Source organism: Corvus hawaiiensis, chromosome 21, assembly GCF_020740725.1.
Source record: "Corvus hawaiiensis isolate bCorHaw1 chromosome 21, bCorHaw1.pri.cur, whole genome shotgun sequence".
In the NCBI taxonomy this organism is placed as follows: Eukaryota; Metazoa; Chordata; class Aves; order Passeriformes; family Corvidae; genus Corvus; species Corvus hawaiiensis.
Window position 1 is genome coordinate 1,283,587 of NC_063233.1, and position 18,007 is coordinate 1,301,593.

Below are 18,007 nucleotides of genomic sequence, written 5' to 3' on the forward strand. Positions count from 1 at the left end.
TTTTCCAGGATATTTTAGTGTCTTAAAGGCAGACTAGATACAAATGAATAAAACATAGCAGGCTGTGGGAGGTTTGGGGTCTAATTCACAAAGGGAGTATTCAGAATTCTTTACAGGTGCTTCTGTGTTCAGCAAGCTTTCAGCCATTGATTTACTGACCTAAAAAACCCATCAAACTCCATTCCAACAAGTGAAGGAGGAAATTATGATCACAGGAACACACTTAAAAAAAAAAGAAAAGAAAAGAAAAGAAAAGAAAAGAAAAAGAAAGAGAAAAGAAAGAAAAAGAAATCTTTTTGAAGTTTCAGCATCCTTCTAAGCTATTTTCCACTTGTCAGGCTCTATCCACATCTAAACCCATCATCCCCCTGCAACCGGAGTCTCGTTTAAGTAGGAAAAAAAAAAAAAAAAGTCAGTCTAATTCGTGTTGCAGATGAATATTTGCTGCAATTTACAAAATTATTTCAGTATCGACTCTGCCAAGTTTATGGGTCCCCCTTTTCCCACCACCTCTGGGTGTAGATTTATTTACACAAAGTATTCTACACAAATCACCAGGAACAGATCCCCTCAGAGGACAACACTGTGCATTTCTAGTGCATTTCTGAGAAGGAAATGACAAGTTCCACTAAGAATGAAAAGAGAAACTATCACATTTTTAAACGGTTTCTCTTTCAAAGGCACAAAATCGAAGGCTTTGCAATAATTTACTCGTTTATGGAATTTTACATCAACAAGCAACCCAGTCTGATTTCCAAGATCAATGGCGCTTATTACCGCATAAATTAGTCGATTATAGGTCTAGTAAATAGTTAAGTAGATAAATAGCTTAAGCAAAGAAGCCAAAGGTTACTCAAGGAAGATCTCTAAAGTTTCAGTTGCAGGCTCTAAACAAAGATTAAAAGACAAAAAAGTCGGACGGCAATTATTTTGTAAACGAATTTTCAAAATGCAGTTAAAGGCGGTTTATTTAGGAAGTCAGGGAGCAGTGAGACTTTCTCAGGCTGTGCTCCTGTCCAGGACAGATGCCGTTGATTCGGTTTACAGGTCCTTTGAATCTGAACATCTGCCCTGCACAGGGAGACAGCGGAAGGACAATTAAAAGCTAATCCCTCCGAAAAGGAGACGTTTTTAAACGGGAAAAATGCATATTTGATGCATGTTTTAAAGCTGAACTGTTACTCGCGAGAACACTACATCCACCTTTCATCAACCTTCACCACTGGGACTACTACTGCTTTTCGCATTATTTCCAAATTATTCAGCAATTAGTTCAACCAATAATAGCTGGCAATTTTGTTCCGCGGTGCGTTTGCCGGTTAGAGATGCGCCTTTTCTCCCTGCATTTTCAGTGCAAACCACCCCATTTCGTCGCTATTGTTACTCCCTTTAGGCGCAAAACACCCGTAGCCTCCCGTTCCCATGCTGCCTCCCCCGGCTCGAAGCCCGAGCCCCCCGCCACCCCTGCACTTCTCGGTCTCCCCCCGCGCCTTCCTCCCCGCTGTTCCTCCTCCTCCTCCCCGCGCAGGCGGAGCGGCAGCCGCCCGGCGCAGCCCGCAGCTGTCGGGGCACGCAAAGATGCGGCTCGAAACAAACCGCAGCAAACTTGGCCTTTACCGAACGCCCTCTCCAGGGAAAAAAACCAAAACATGTTAAAGGCAAATCTGCGCCCTACGGGAAACGTCTGAACCAGGTAGGTCTAGAGAGAAAACAGGCTGGGACGAGCGGAGAAGCACAGAGGACACCGAGGCACAGAACGACGCAGGGAAACGAGTTCGGTGCCCAGGCGGGACGGCCCGAGCGCCCGGCTCAGGAAACGCCGGACCGGGAGGAAGCCCACCTTTGCCTCCAAGTCCTCGAATAAACCCGACATCTAAGAATTTTGTTTTGTCCGAGCATTTTTTCCCCGTTGCATACAAGCAGCAGCACAGGAAGCCCCCGTGATGGCAGCCGCTCTGGTGGCAGCTACCTGGAGAAGTGGAGCGAGGGGAAGAGGGGAGCGGGGATGTGGGGGTAGGAGATTGCTGGAATTCCTTTGCCTGTAAAATTACAGTGCTGTGGCGGTGGGGAGGTTAAACGAGGAAACACGTCGGAAAGTTTGCTGCTGGATACAGAGAGCCCCGGCTGCTACCAAGTTCGCTCCCATTCCTCCTGCTGCTGGGCTCGGTTCAGGGGCAGGGGCTGTGCCGCGGGGCAGCGATGGGCTGCAAAGGGGATGCTGCGAGTTTCCCGACTCTTCTCCGAGTCACGTCTCATGAACAAAACTCCAGCGGAATTTGCCCCCGTGTGAGCAGGCTCTGTGCTGCCCGCAGACACCTGCTGCCCGCGGCCCCTGCCCGGGCACACCCAGCCCTGCACCCCCGTCCACCTCCCACTCCAGGCCCTTGGGAAACGGCCACTTCCTCTCTCTCTTTCCTTCCAAAACTTTGGGGTGCAAGAGCTCAGGACAGGGCTGAATAGTTCACCCGGCAGCAGCTTTAGAGTGTAGCCACTAAAGAAAATTCACGGGCCTCTGAAGTGCTAACTTAAAATCTCTGGTTTCCAGATTTTATTTCAGGCTGCACTCCCCCTTCTTCCCCCCCTTAACCAGATGACCTTGCTTCAAAACATTTTATTTCCAGCTGAAGTGAAAAATGCTAACATATTAGCTTCTGTAATTGCAGTTTGACAGCACTTGATCTCAATAATTATGCTGCAGCTAAACTATTATTAACAGTTTAAGCTAAAATAAACGGAAATCCCCCTTTGGAAGTGAACAGAAACAAACCATCTGAACTGTTCCGGGGGAAGGTGGGGGTCTCTTACCTGCATTGTAGGCTGCTAGATCTGCTCCAGGCCCCGGGCTTTTTCTTTTCCTGGGTCTCCCCTTCTGGACAGTCCCCACGCCATTGTAATAAGGCAGTCCCAAAGTGTTGGCAGAGCCTGCTCCCAAAGCCGGGCCCTTCCCAGCGGCTACATCCGAGTGATTGAAATGCACCTGGTACTCCCCCTGGATGAGAGTCTCGAAATGGAGGCGGCAGTACACCAGATTGTCCTTCATGCCAAAGTGATCGCCAGTGGTCAGCATCTTGTTGCAAGTGGTGCAAGTGAAGCAATTTAAGTGATATACCAAATCCCTGGCCCTCATGACCATCTCGGAGGCAGAAATCCCCAGGTGACATCTCGCACACCTCTGCACCGAAAACCTCCTGCAAAACAGAAAGGCCAGAGGAGACGGTGAGAGGCGCATTCCCCCCCACCCCGTCCTTCGCCGGTTCTGCCCGGAGGGCGGCAAAGGGCTGCGAGCCCCGGGGCGGCCACCTCGGCCGGGGCAGCGGCACAAAGCCGGGACGTTTGCGGAGCCCAGTCGGGCGGGCATCCCGGGACGGGAGCGCGGGGAGACTCCGTCCCGTTTCCCAGCTCGCAGCACAGCTCCTGCCCCGCCAGACCCCACCAGGAAAAGGCACCGACCCCCGCCTCGCGAATGTGCCCACACCCCCGGGCCGGAGGAGGCACGGCCGGCGGGCGAGGAGCGGCCCCGCTGCCGGCCCCGGCCCCGCGCCCCGCACAGGCGGTCGAGCAGGGCACGCCTGGTCAAGGCCCCAGAAGCCAAAGCAGGCTGGGGGGAAGCTGTGCCCGGGCCGTGCCCCCTTCCCGGCAACACGGGACTCATCCTCACCACGAGTCTCCCTCTCCAGGGGGAGGTTTCAGGAGCTCACAGCCTGCCCCACGCGTGCCCACGGATCCCCTCCGCAGTCTCGTCAGGACGGGGTCTGCTCAGCCGGGGGAGTGCCGGGCAGTGCCCCCATCCCCGGCTGGCGGCCGAGGGCAGGCTGTACCTGTAATAGTCCTCCTTGCAGTAGATGCTGCCGTCCTTGCTGAAGCAGGTGAGCTCGGACTCCAGGTTGAGTTTACATTCACAGCACTTCAGGCAGCGCATGTGCCACTGTTTGTCCACAGCCAGGAGGTAATAACGGTCGGAGATTTTCCCCCCGCAGCCGGCGCACAGGGCAGCCCTGTCACTGCTGATGGAAGGCATGGTCTGCTGGGGGAAAACAATTACAGACCGTTAGCGAGAGGGAGAAACTCTTGAGCTCGGCTAGGCTCCCCCCTCCCCCTGCCCGGCCGGGGCCGAGCTGCTGCTCTCCTGGCAGAGGAGCGGGCGCTCCGAGTCAGCCACCTCGACCGGCCCCCGCGCCCAGTCCCCAGGGTCCCGCCGCATCCACCTTCCCGGGAGGAGGCGGGGAAGCGGGCGAGACAAACAGAAAACCACCCTGGATTTTAGGGGAGGCGTCCAGACCAGACCCAGAACTTTTTTTTTTCTGGTGAATTTTCCAGTCTCAAACCAAGAAAAGATGCTGTTCAATAAACAGGCGCAATAATAACAGAGTAGGGCAAATCGCAGATAGTTAATTTAAAAATTTATTATTATGGATATATTGAGAGTGTCTGCATAGTTAATGCTCTGTGAGTGCGTGTATGTGGAGCGTGTCTGTGTGTGTATTTTCCTAGCTATAAAATTCCAAATGAATTACGATCAAACCCCCAGTGCTGCAGACACAGCTCTCTGAAACAACATGGATCGCGATCTGCTGTGACCCAAAGCGCTAAAGGGATCAGTAAATAAACCTGCGGAGGAGATGAGCATTACTAAATCCAAGGTGCAGAATGTTTTATCAGGAAAACGAAATAGTGGGAAATGTGTCGGAATGAAAGTGGGTAAAAACCAACAGAACACTTTAGATTATGCTGGGATAAACTTGGAAGCAATAAAACTAAATATAAGCCCTATATAATTTAATAGTTTAGTGTCAAATCGCAATCCAGTTGAAACCCTCAAAAACCCCCAAATTCATACATATCCTGTCAACTTCTACTGAACAAGAAAGAGGGAGAAATATCAGAACTGTTTAAGCATGCTTATTTATTTCAGCGGACACCTTAAAACAGCATTCGGGAGAGGAGGCTCGGTGGAGCAGCGTTTGGGGCAGATCTTGCAATATGCTGCTTTCCACTTCGGTCCCAACTTACTCTTACCCGCTTTGCACAAAAGCCCACGGCAGATCTGTTCTTGTGCAAGAGAACCCGAAATATTTCCTTACAGCTGTGCCCAACACGTAGTTTGTTTTGGTTCGGGGCAGGGGAGAAGTTGTTTGTTTGCTTTTACCTCCTCTAGAGCCTTAAATCCTCGCGCAAAGCAAAAAGCAAACACAGCTAATCGGGGGAAATCGAAAGGAATCGAGGCTGATTTTCCAGCACATGCCAGACCCATTGCTTTCATCCTGTGCTTGCGGGGATCACAAAATCCCATCGCTGTGAGCACTCCCGTTTGCACCGCATCATTCCCACTAGGAGAACTCCACACAAATAAAACCCTGGCACTCCACTGGTGTTAGTCACAGGAACCCACCGGCAGCTTGTTTCTTTAAGGCATTAACTGAACTCCGAGTAGGGATCGTTTTATAACCAAAGTAGTTTCTTGTAAATCCACTTTAAATGAATTAACGATTTTTTCTACTTTGCTTTTTCAGTAACAAAAATATTCTAAGATCTGGAAATGGTATTCAAGGATCCAGTATTCCAACCCACTATTTGTTATATACACACGTGTACCCATATAGATTATATATAGTTCTACAAAGCTATCACGCCACAATATTTATTCCAGCAAAGATCATTGGATGTTGTTTAATTGTACGGAGAAATATTAACTTCTTAAAAGAAAACCAAAACCTTTTAGATTAGAAATTGCGTCCCACCCTTACAGTACAAAGGCCGTTTTCCAGCCGGTGTTTCAAGATTAAATAGTCCCACTGTCACCTTTAAGCAAATTTCACATAACATTACAAGAAAGAACATATACTGCTGAAGTTTGAAAACCTGAGAACGGATCTTCCTTGCATATGCCTGTATCAGTTTACAAGAGACCATTTAACCAACATACGAGATAATTTCACTTCAGAATTGTAATTTCTTAACAAAAAAAAAAAAAATAGTATACATAAATTGTTCAATCACTTAAGACACTTCGGAAATGTCTTCCACTTTGCCATCTTAACGCTAGTTAGACGGATGCATCTTTTTATTATCTAAATGTATTAATATACAAGGACTATGCATCAGCAGACAGAATGTAAAATGTGGTAAAGTTATAAAAATTTGCATCCATCCGTGTCCCTGAGACATATCTTCTAGTTCTGTTTGCCATGTTTACAAACCCACATATTAAAATTATTTTTTAAAACCCATAACTTAAGGACACTCGTGTTTGGTTTTTTCTTCTTAAATAAATGCTATAAAGACTATCTCCGTGAAGACATCCTACCTGAAAAATAACACAGCATTTGATTCTTTGGTGTTTGTGTTTCCATTCCGCAGACAAAAAATTCGCTGTGCCAAAATGTTATCGATATAAAACCACACTTTGCCTCTTCCTAAAAACTTTGGAAGGCCGGACAGGCTGGGGGAAGGGAAGGAGTTCTTGGACGCTACCAAAAGGCTGGTCTATCTTTCTGTTTCCTCACAAGAGCAGTACCGTTCATTTCACCCAAGTGTTACTATTACTATGCATATTATTAATAATTAACAGTTTCGTGCCTTTAATTTAAATTAATTATTTCATTTAATCTTTTGGGGTGCCTTTATGCTTAATTTTCTTCTGATTTAGTATTTTGCATATACATTTCCCCCCGATCTGCTATTTTAGGGGAAAAGCTGTATCTGTGAGGGGTTTGGTATGTTTAGGGGGGTGCATGACTCTCCCATTCCTTCGGCTCCTACCGTTTCCGTCTCTCCCCTGTCTATAGCCGAGCTGATGGCCGGTGCTTCGCTTTTGGTTCTCCGATCCATCTCGTCGATGACCCCGTGCATCTCCGAGCCGGAAAGACTGTGGAAAAGCATCGCTGAGGAAGCAGAGGAGGAGGGCCCGAGTTGCTGTTGCTGCTGACAGTTGTCGGGGTCCCTGCAGGAGCCCAGAACTTGCATTAACCGGAGCCCTCCCCCATGCATCTAGCACGGCCGCCCCGTCTCTCCTTGGGCACCGGGTTTTTCCCCCGGCAGAGCTCTCCGGAGCGCGGCGCAGGCACTGATCCGAGGTTTCAAGGGATGGGGTGCAGAAAAGGCGGGCGAAGGGGATGAGGGAGAGGGGATAACTGGTGGTGTAAGCTTCGGGGCTTGGATCTAGTCTGTTGCGCGGCCCCGGCACATCCCTCTAGGAGGCTTCTTCAGTGCAGAGCTCATTGCCCCAGGTGCAGTCCCAGGCTTTATGCTCTGGCCCAACTGGCAGAAGGCTGGGCACGCTTACGGTTGGGAGGAATTAATAAATAGTAGAAATATAAAAAAAATTAAACCATCTTCGGTGAGAAATAAATAAGAATTAGAAAAAAAAAATTACGACAAGCCCCCTACATCGTATTGTGCGAAATTTAGAGGACGAAAGCGAGGGAGAGGGAGGCTGCAGCAGACGGAGAGCAGGCTGGTGCTGCAGGGAGGTTGGGGCGGATGCCCACCGTACGCACTCACAGTCCAGAGGGCTGGCAGCGGCGGCAGCTCAGGGGCAAAGTTTGCTCCTTCCCCCGCTCCTCCCCCAGCCCGCTGGAGCTCATTGGGAAAAGAAAAAGCCAAGGGGAAGGAGGAAGAGTTGGACGGGCACCAGATGGGACGGGCACTCGCGGCCCCCCTCTGTCCTTAAAGCGGCGCGGCCCGCGGGGCCCGGGGCGGGAGCGCAGCCGGAGCCGGAGCCGCCGCGGATGTGCGAGCGGCGCGTCTGCAGCGCGGGGACCGCGCGGGGCTCCGCGCCTTTTCTACAGCCCCTCTGACATCATGTCCTGCCCCGCCGCCATTGGCTGCGCCGCGCCCGGGCCGCCGGCATGTGCTCGGGGCCGGGCGGTGTCCCCGCGCTGTCCCCGGGCGCTGTCCCCGCGCTGTCCCCGCCGCCCGGGCACCGCGAGCGCTGCCGCGTCCTGCCCGCTCCGCGGCCTCGGGAGCGGCCCGGCCCCGCGCGGAGCTTGGCGTTTGCCGCCCGGTGACCGTCGGCGACGTGACGGGCCATGGCGCGCCGAAGGGGCTGTGGGGCACAGCTCCTCCAGCGCGGGAGAAGGAGGCGTTCAAGAGTTTGTTTCCACTCCGAGATCATGATAGCCCAAACATTTATGACTAGTTGAATGCACCCAATAACCCTCGTTATGAAAAATATTCAGTGTTAGAATATAATAACTTGAGTCACTCCAGTTTGTGGAGCCTTCCACAAACCAATGCCTCTTGCATCTCTCATTTTCAAATAGACTGTAAGAAAACCAGGCCAGAAAGGTCTCTGAACTTGAGGAAAAGCTTCAGAAAGTCTCCAGGAAAGACAAAGAGTGCACAGGGAGACTGTTCATGATGTCTAAATATTTATCCAGGAGGTGGGTAGTAAGGAAGGACTAATTAGTATTAAAGATGTCAAATATCACACTTCTAATTATGTTAGCAAAGGTAGCACAATGGAAGGTAAATCTGAATACACATCTGAGATCATGAGACTTGCTGCTTAATCCATGACTATGAACTATTACATCACTCAGTGCATTCCCATCAGGTGTTGTTTTCTGACAGAGCGATTTGCCTCTTACAGGTGTAGTGCAGTTAAGATTATCCTTGCTAAAACTGGAATTCTTCTGTTTATAGCCAAACTTGGCTGGGTTTATGTGTTCTGCTCTTACAATAATTGAGGCTTTTTATCATCTTTCTGTTGGGATTGCTCTGAATAGTTAAAGACATTTGCATGTCACAGAGGAGAACAAAGTGTCTCTTGTAGAAATGCATATGAAATAGCCACAAGACCCCTCAAGAAACTATACAGAATGCAAGCTAATTTGGCATCTGTGGGAACTACCCAAAGACTGTCCTAAAATCAGACCTTGGAAACAATGGAAGTTCATGTTTGAATTCAGATTAGAGTTCTGCAGCACAATTCGTGGCTCTGTGTAGTATTTATCTTGATAAAATCGTCTTTCCCTTCTTCCATGCAGTTGTGAGACATTTTCAAGCCCCGTCTGTGCTGGGAGCTTTGCCTCCAGGAACAGCTGTGGAACATTGCTCGCCGGACACCACAGACCCCATGGTGGGACAGCACCGGCTTACCTTTGCTCAAGCAATTGGCTGTAGATATCCTTACTCACAGCTGTGTACCGTACTATCCTCGGACGTTTTAATACCAGATTAATTCCCTATCACTGAATTGATTGTGTACTTTTTGCAGCTAAGAAAGGTCATGGATTCATACACTCCATCTGACTTTTCTAATTATCAAAAAGATTTTAGATATTTAACAGAATTAAAATACAGTATTTTACGTTACAGAATTGCCTCAGTGGATGGAACCAATAATACCAAGAGCATGCTGAAAAAGTATGGCACAGTCTCCAGTTCACGGGGTATCTCTGATTATCTTCCTAATGGATATACAAACACAAGAAGACATCCAACCCTTGCTACCAAAACACAAGGAGAGTAACAGAATGTAAACATAAAGCTGCTAATGTACACACTGACACATGAATGACATTTACATTGTTCAGAATAAAATCAAGGATACTCTCAAATAATAAGCCACAGAAAAATTGCTGAAGCAAAATCGTCTTCAGAATGAAATGTGGGCTCATTTGAAATGAGAGTTTTTTCATTAAAAAAATGGTGCAGCTAATAATAAAGTCTTTTAACCTGTATTTTGTTATAGGTGACAGGTGAACAAATCACAGGTCTTGAGTTTCTCTACCCTGCCTCTCTTGGTAACGTCATCTCCAGTACCATCTGCTACCTACCAGACAAACAGACCAACCACATAATGAGGTACCAGCTTCCACCCAGCTACCGTGACTAAATCAGAACAAAAGATTCAACGCCTCCTTCAACAAAGGAACACAAGTCTAAGCTGTCTTTACTAATTGCTGGGTTTCAGGTTGTCTGTTACAGATTTTAAGTGAGCTACAAACTTCCATCAAATACTTATAGCTGTTGGATAAAGGTACTAAGAATAAAAGATAAATGGAAGCAAAAGGTAAGAGAGAAGAGAAGAAAGCTTAGAAAATAAGTAACTACTTATGGTAATTTAAAGGCTGTGGAATAATATAAACATGAAAGACCAGGGGGCAGAGTGATTGATATCTCATATGTTTTCAATGCCCCTACGGTTATTAGACTGCAATATACGGGAACATACAATAAACTATGAATTAAAATGTAATTGTAGCTTCGGGCATCTTCTTCATTGTCTGCTGTGGTGTTATGTCTTCATGCACCGTGATTGACAAGGTGTAATTAATCATCTTACTCAGTTGTAAATATGGGCACCCTTCACAGTAGGCATCAGGAAGTGTGTACCAGCAAAGGAAGCAATAGTTGACGCTGAGATACCATTAAATCAAAATCAGAATGCATATATGTTTGGAAATGTGTGTTTGGTGTGATGCTGTTATCGTTTATTTCTAAAATACTGTACCAACAGATTTACTTGATTTGCAAGTTAACTACAACATTAACTGGTTTTATTTATTTTGTCTCTTCTTCATTTTTATAGGCAATGATGTTGTTCTCCTAAAATGTGAGCCAGTTTGATTCCTGTCAGCAAGTGGAGCTCAACTCAGCTCTTCCTCTCCTCGAGTTGCTGCAGACAGACCAGCAGCTTCAGTCAGCTGCTCCATGGACTGGCTTGAAACGGTTCGGGCAAATTATTACTCCATTCATGGATCACCTTCTGCACTTTTTATATACTGAGTCAGACACTTTGGGTCATTTTAAAGTGAAAGAGAATAATGAAATTATCTTAATAAGGAACACTGTTCCATTTAAAAATAGGATATTTATTGTCACCAATGCTGTCCCCAAATTGTAAATGAATGTCTTTTTAAAGATTTTTTCAGTATTCCAGGGTAAGAAACATGTTATATCTGTTTCTTTTTGTAAATCATTGCTATCCTTATCTAGTTAGTACAGAAACGGTGTCTGAGTCATGGGAAATTTAAGTGGTTTGTCTCAGGAAAATTTGGTGGTATGCATGTTTTTGATGCACGTAGAGCTGCTGAATGAATAATTGGCTCCTATTTAATGTCCTCTGCTTTAAAGCTGTCTAGTACATTTGCTGTTTAAAAAAATGTCTTTCAAAGCTGTTAAATATGTAACAAAAAGAGGTTGCTCTCCCCATTCTGACGTGAACAAAGCCATACAGTGAGCTGCCCGAGGTACTTCCAGCATGGGATTAATTACAAACACAATCATAAATGGAAATGTGCAAAGTTTTCCAATTCTTTTTCTTTGCAATACCAGCTGATGAGTGTTTGATAAAAGCATGCAGTAAAAATATCAGTCCAGGAATTAGGTATTAAATATTAAGCCAAGCATTTTTCAGACAGTATGGGATCTGTTGGAGCTATAATTTCACCATTTACCCTGGATGGAGTTAGATCTCTGTCTGTATTGAGAAGCAAACCGAGCTTAAAAGAGGAACGCACTCTCAAGAAGATGATCGACTAAGATTGTGTTTTATTTTGATTTGAAAAACTGTCAATCACAGATAAAAAATACCAAATAATATTATTATATATACTAGCTAACTGTATTTGTCTGGTAAACCAGGCATATGCAGGAAAGAGAAATAATACAGTTTAAAAGGAAAATATTCTGAAGGTTTTGCCCAGATGTTGTGCTGAAATTGTTGTTCACTGGTACAAGCAATTGATTTCAGAGGAAAATACAAGCACATAGCTATAGATGTGAGAAAGAAATAAGATGTCCAATGTCTCACATATTTCAGTTTATATAGCCACAGCTATTTAAACAATTCCAAAACTGCCTCTACGGGTGTCAAAGAGGGAGGGAAATCTTCAACCACATGATCTTCTCTCCAGAGTCCTGTTAAATCCACTGAACTTAAAACAGAACAAGAAGTGTGAAATATGGGTTTGAACATGTTATGTCAGAAATGTAAAGGTTGGAAGCCTTTTTAGTAACTGATATTAATATTGTATTAAATGTTATGAAAAGGTAGGTGTTGGAGAGAAGGGCTGGGCTCATGTGCAATTTTGTCAAGGTTTTTATCTGTGATTATGATTCCAGATGTATCTATTCCCTGAGGAGAAAAATGAAGTAAAGTTGGCATGTGACATGTGTTCTAAGGTGTTTGGCACAGTTTCCCAAAGTGATGACAAAATGTTCATTTTTATTACAGTGAATTGGTAAAGAAAACACGATTCTGAAGGTCAGTAGCTGTATATTTAAGATAGCTTTGGAGTTTTATTTTGAGCAATATACATTCTCGGTGATGTGCTTACATCTGATTGCCTGACAAGCATCTACCGTAGTAAAAAATGTAAATAGAATAACTTTTACTAAATATAAAGTGGTAATTACTAGAAATTCAGTAAATTCATGCACAGAACATGACAAAGATTGCAAAAATGTCTCTTTTTTGCATCTAGTACTGTAGCTGCTTCTTAATTATTTTTTTAATCTGTTTACTGCAGACTAATCTTACTGCTCTACAGTCAGAGCTCAAATTAAGTGCAACAAGGTCCTTTGTAGGAACATGTTTTTAATGTAAATGGGCAGATTTTAATTTTTTTAACAAATTGGGGAAGGTTATTTTTTTGGGGGGAAGGTTTTTTGCCCAAACGCACATTAAGAGTTGAGATAAGAAAGTTCCCTGTGGCTGCCCAGCTCTCCCTGTCTCGTTCCTGCAGCCCCTGTGTGTGCAGCAGTCCCGGCAGCTCCTTGCTGACAGCAGGGCACCCCGGGCTGCAGGACCAGGCAAACACTCCCTCATAAACATTTTACAAGTTCAGGATCAACCAATCCTCGAGGTTTGGGAGCCTGCCCTGATTGGGTGTATCAGGGATTTGGTAAACACGGCTACATAACAAAAACAAGGTTTGTAGAGAAAAGACTCTGATAGTACTGCCTTCTTTGAATATTCAGAGCCTAAGAATATGATTAATTCCATACTTTACAAGTCAACTTCCCCAGCTCTGTATCCATCTGCAAATATTCAGAGTGATGTGCTCAATACATTCCTTTCTGTTCTACAACCACATTTCTTTGTGAATTTAACCACATCAGAAAGCACTTCAGATTTCTAACACAAATATTCGATGCATTTAATGTAAGGAAGCTTCCTTTATTGGAGGTGATTTGGAACATTTTGTATTTTATAGGTATATTTAAGAGGTTAGCAGTAGGGGGGAATCGTCTGTGGAAAATCTGTCTACAGCTGAAATTCTTAGATGCAGAAGTGTTGCTGAAATGCCTAATACATTTACATTCTTTTGTTAAGTAGCTTACAGGACTATCCTCTTAGCTACCAGATACCCAGATCCCTTTCTTTTTTTTTTTTTTTTTTTTTTTTTTTAAGTCAAATAACATTTCTCCTTTTTTTTTTCTTATTTGTTATTTTCAGGAGTATAAACTTGGTTTGGGGTTTTGTGTGCCATTAGAAGATTTTCATTTTCACGGGCTTTTTTAGTTTTTTAAACTACAATTTTGTTGTTCCTTTCAATAATCTTCTGCAGCTTTATTTCATCTTTAGTGCATGCAGAGAAGCCCCTCATTGGCTAGTACATTACTGATACTGATTTACAAGTTTTTCCAGATTAATTTTCCATGGGGTAATTTTTTCCCCAATATAACATAGCTCCAATTTTTAAAAAAGAGTGCCAAATGCTAAGGTATTTTATAATACAATTTAGAAATTAATTTTTGAAGTCATCGTGTTTGTATTTTAAATTCAGAAACTATTTATACTTCAGTATCAGAAAAATAATGTGTAGAGTTTAAAAATTAGCAGTCTGGTATTTTCCAGATATTGAAAAGTGCCTGCCTAATGAAGGCAGAAGACTTGCTCACTAGATTTATTTTAGAGCAGTGCTTTTAGATATTCATAAATTAAAATGGCAGTTTTCAACTGGATACTTATTACTATTTTATTTGATATTTGCAAGATACCTGACTATTTAATATTTATCCTTTATTTCTCTGAGCTGATCTAATTGCACCTCTCTATTTTGCATTTATTTCTCTTTGCAAACACTACATTATTCACTCTCTCCTGTGCTTATTAAACAGTGCCACCTGCACCAAATGAAACAAAGCTTCTCCATCAATCTATCCCAGCTAAAGAACCCTGACTATATATTATAATTAATTGAAGCTCAATTGAACACTTGAGTCTGAACTAGATACAGTAACCTGAAAAAACATTAAAAAATTAGGATGTACTTTAAAGAAATCTTTTAAATGAAAATGTTCACTCAAAACTGAGAACCTAACCTTGCACCAAGCACTCTTCATCAGCTCTGCACAGTACCTCAAGTAGCAATTAGCAGGTCCTTTAATTAATTAACTATTCCCTGTACATCACAGGGATTTTTGTGGCACTAACGTCATCCTTCATAAGTGAATACCAAATCCGGTCAATATTTTGTCACTCTAAAGCCTTCTCTGGACTACCTGAATGCCACCGCCTGGCTCTGCAGAACCATTTCCCAGCCCAAGAGCAGGTATGGCAAGAGAGACGAACTTTGTAATGCAGCCTGGGGAGTGGGGAGAGCCGGAGCTGGACACGGACAGGGACACGCAGGGCACCTTACGTGCAAATATTGGCAGGAAGAAGAAGTCAGATAAGATGCAAATTGAAACAGTGGCAAGTAATCTTATAAATGTACTTGAGTAGGACGATTTTCTTTAAAAGCTGAATGTACTGTGAACTTTCCAAGTGCTGGAGGCTTTGCTGCTGTGCTGCCTCTTGCTCACACTGTCCGCTCCCAGACAAGAGCAGATTAATTAAGTGGCAGGTCAGACACGAGAAGGTGAGAGGGCATTTCCCACCAATCCGGAACATTTTGCCCATTTTATACTTTGCAAACTTTTTATATAAGCGTGGCTGATTCTTTTCAATGTAATTCTCATTTGGAAAATATTAAATACTTTTAAGGGAATTACCATCTGAAGATGAGGCACAAAATACGTATTGCTGGTTTTAAGATTTCCAAAGATGCAGTATGTAAATTTGTTTATATAAATATGTATAAGATATATCACAGTATGAGGCTCTGTGTGTGTGTATGAACATATGTGTGTGTAACCATCTATCTATTTGCAGATTCAGACACAGACATATGTTATCATTTTTAGAGGCAAATATCTGCAGAAATAATTCTTTGTGTTCAGTAGTTTTCTTTAGTGTAAACTAAGTTTCTCTTCAGAGATTTCTGTGTTCAGGAAAGATCTTATGAATTTATGTAATGTATAGTATAATTAAATCAAATAAAGTATGCCTTGTATGATTTTGCAAGAATTATAGGTTAGCATTCTCTTTCAACACGTGTAATATTTTGAATTATGGAACCAGCTTTATAGATCATTTAAAAAATAAATAATATATATGATGGACTTGTAGAAATACATATTGTAGAAATCTCAAGAAAGAATTATTACTAAAATATTTTGAGATGTTTGCCAAATGACATTATCATTTTAAAAACCCACCACATTTAATTTGAACTCTTCATGAGGAGTAATATGTATTCAATTACTAAAAGATAGTAACTGATCCCAGTAAGATTGGCTATTTTCTAAGAGTAACAGAAATTTCCATTTTCACCTTATGGATTCTCCTGCATCACTGTCATTGCAACTTCAGTTAAAAAAATTTTGGCATGAGCAAAATGTAAAGTAAAATGTAAAGGTCAACTGATAAGCTACGATTGTATCTCTGTTTTTGCTGTGTAAATCTGCTCTTATCAATAATTCACTATTCGTGTTCTACAAAGACTCTGTCTCTACATTTTTAATTAGCACTTAAAATTTTACAAAGATAATTAAAAAAAGAGAAATACTCTGTACTTGGAGTCTTTATGTCATAATTTACTACACATTTTTTCCAACAGATTTGGCAAATGAATACTCTGTTTTGATACATCAATCTCAAACAAAGGTGGACTCTGATGCAATTTTTCACTGTTCATTTCCCTGAACCTTTTGGGATATAAAGAATTGCGAACAAATACTTAACAGCCTGATCAATAGCCATTGACCATTTGGAGCCCCTCGTACCCTAACAAGCACAGCTTGATCATGTATATCTGATCATGTAAAATTTCAAAGCATCTTGATACAGCAGAGCAAGACTCTCTATGGCATCTTTGTGTTATTTCCTAAAGCACATATTTCCCATGATTTAGCTTTATCATTAATGGAAACTTATTGCACATATATTTGATGAAGCTCAAGAACATGAATTTCAGTGTTATATATCCACAGTATTTCATATGAATGGCAAATATAAAACGCTATCCTAACATTTTAGGATAGGAAACTCTGGATGTGCCTATGGATTCAATGGACCCCAGAGTGCAAATCTAAAAAGCCCTATCATTATAAATCTTGTATTCCTGTTAAGTGTTGGCATGCACATTACACTGAGGTGTGTTAAGTTATTTTAGTGGAAAAATTGCAGTAAAAACCTTTCCCTTGATATCCTTTTAAATATATGTTCACATATGTATAAAATAAAAAATATTCAAGTTCACAGCTGTGTTAGCCCTTAGCCTTATTAATATCATGGAAAGAGATGAAGATCTAAGCAAAAAATATTTACAAAAATTTCTTTGCAGAACTTTATTATTGTTCATAATTCTACATCCAATGTTTTTCATACAGGAATTTCAGTTTATCATTAAAATATAACACTGATGCTACATTTGTATAGCTGCCTTTTCTGCTTATAGTCATAATGTTTATTCTAACTTTCTGGGCTTATTATTTTAGACAGATATCAGTTTAATTAGCTTAAGCTGTCATACTCTAATAAATACAGACGGGTTGCCTGGTTCGGGAGGAGGAAGGTGGCTGCAGATTTCAGAAGCAGAGACAGTTAATGCCTTGTACATTATCATGTAAACAGCAAAAGGACAAAAATAATTACCTGATAAACTTTCAATTTCTGACTCTCCCCTATATGCTTTCTGACCAATTTTTCTATAGAAAATCCATTCAAATTAGGCAAGTCCTCTAAATATCTGCAGCATCTGCTGGTTCAGACACCTTCCTTTATGCAGAGTACCATTTTCATATGATAATACATGTAATATGATATAGAATGACAGAATGCATGACAGTTGCCCATAATACATAGAAAGTCACTCAAAGGACAGAAGCGACATTTGGATAATTAGCATCCATTGGGCAGTCAATCATGCGAATAGAAAAAACTGAACAAAACCCACAATGGAGTTAGAAAACAAAAGGGACCCTAGCCAGTCTCAGGATTAACTGCTCTAAAGCGATCTAAATGCTTTTGTATCTAAAGAACTGAGGCTCCCAGGGCTGCCCTGTTCCCCTCTAGATACCCAGGGAACTAATTGTGGCGATCAAAGTTAAAGCATTCTCTCTTCTTTATAGACTGCTAAATACACAGAAAAATTATTTCTCCATTCGTGTTCATTAAACTATTTTAAAGTTAAAAAACTGATGCCACATTCTTTTGCCAAGTGAAATGAGCTAGAGTATTGAGATTGTCCTGCTTTTATGAGAACACAACAGACCTTTTAATTTAAACTCTGCCTTTGTTTGATTAATATTATTTTGCTGTTGTCCATTCTGCTATCTCTTTCTTTTTTGGATAATGAAGGCAATTGTCATTAGAAAGTCCTGTGTGAGAAAAGCCTGAAAACAGGAATAGGAATAATAATGATTATAACAAAGCCCATTAACAAAATTAAGCAGGAAAGGTCTCACAATTTCTTAGTAGCTTCCACTTTATAAAATAAATAAAATATTTTGTCACTCAGTATATGCTGCTCAAAATATTTCCTTTCCCCAGATTAGGGGGAAGATGAGGGCAGCCTCCTTTAAAGCTCCATCTAACAGAAGAGAAAGAGAAAGAGAAGAGATACAGAGAGAGCCCCAGGATGTGGAAAGTCATGAAAATACCTACCCTGGAGACAGTATTCCCATAGGATCCTTTTCATACAAATTCCAACTTGCCTAATGCCCTTAATGA

General features: G+C 42.6%; 1 protein-coding gene and 1 long non-coding RNA gene across 4 annotated transcripts in view; one reads left to right on the top strand and one right to left on the bottom strand.

The window, feature by feature from the left end:
* Positions 1-18,007, bottom strand: part of LHX2 (LIM homeobox 2) — a 33,794-nt gene that overhangs the window by 15,349 nt on the left and 438 nt on the right. The window contains exons 1-3 of one of the 3 annotated variants that reach the window (XM_048325851.1): positions 6,760-7,737; positions 3,819-4,024; positions 2,806-3,188 (exon numbers count right to left, since the gene is read on the bottom strand). In XM_048325851.1, coding sequence (XP_048181808.1) covers positions 2,806-3,188; positions 3,819-4,024; positions 6,760-6,987 — 817 coding nt within the window. In that variant the 5' untranslated portion in view covers positions 6,988-7,737. Of the gene's footprint in view, positions 1-2,805; positions 3,189-3,818; positions 4,025-6,759; positions 7,738-18,007 lie in introns of those variants that run through there. The other 2 variants (XM_048325852.1, XM_048325854.1) reach the window with 2 other exon arrangements.
* Positions 9,794-17,992, top strand: LOC125336799. Its single transcript, XR_007207852.1, has 3 exons — positions 9,794-10,015; positions 10,535-14,504; positions 17,828-17,992. It is a non-coding gene; the product is annotated as an uncharacterized LOC125336799 (long non-coding RNA).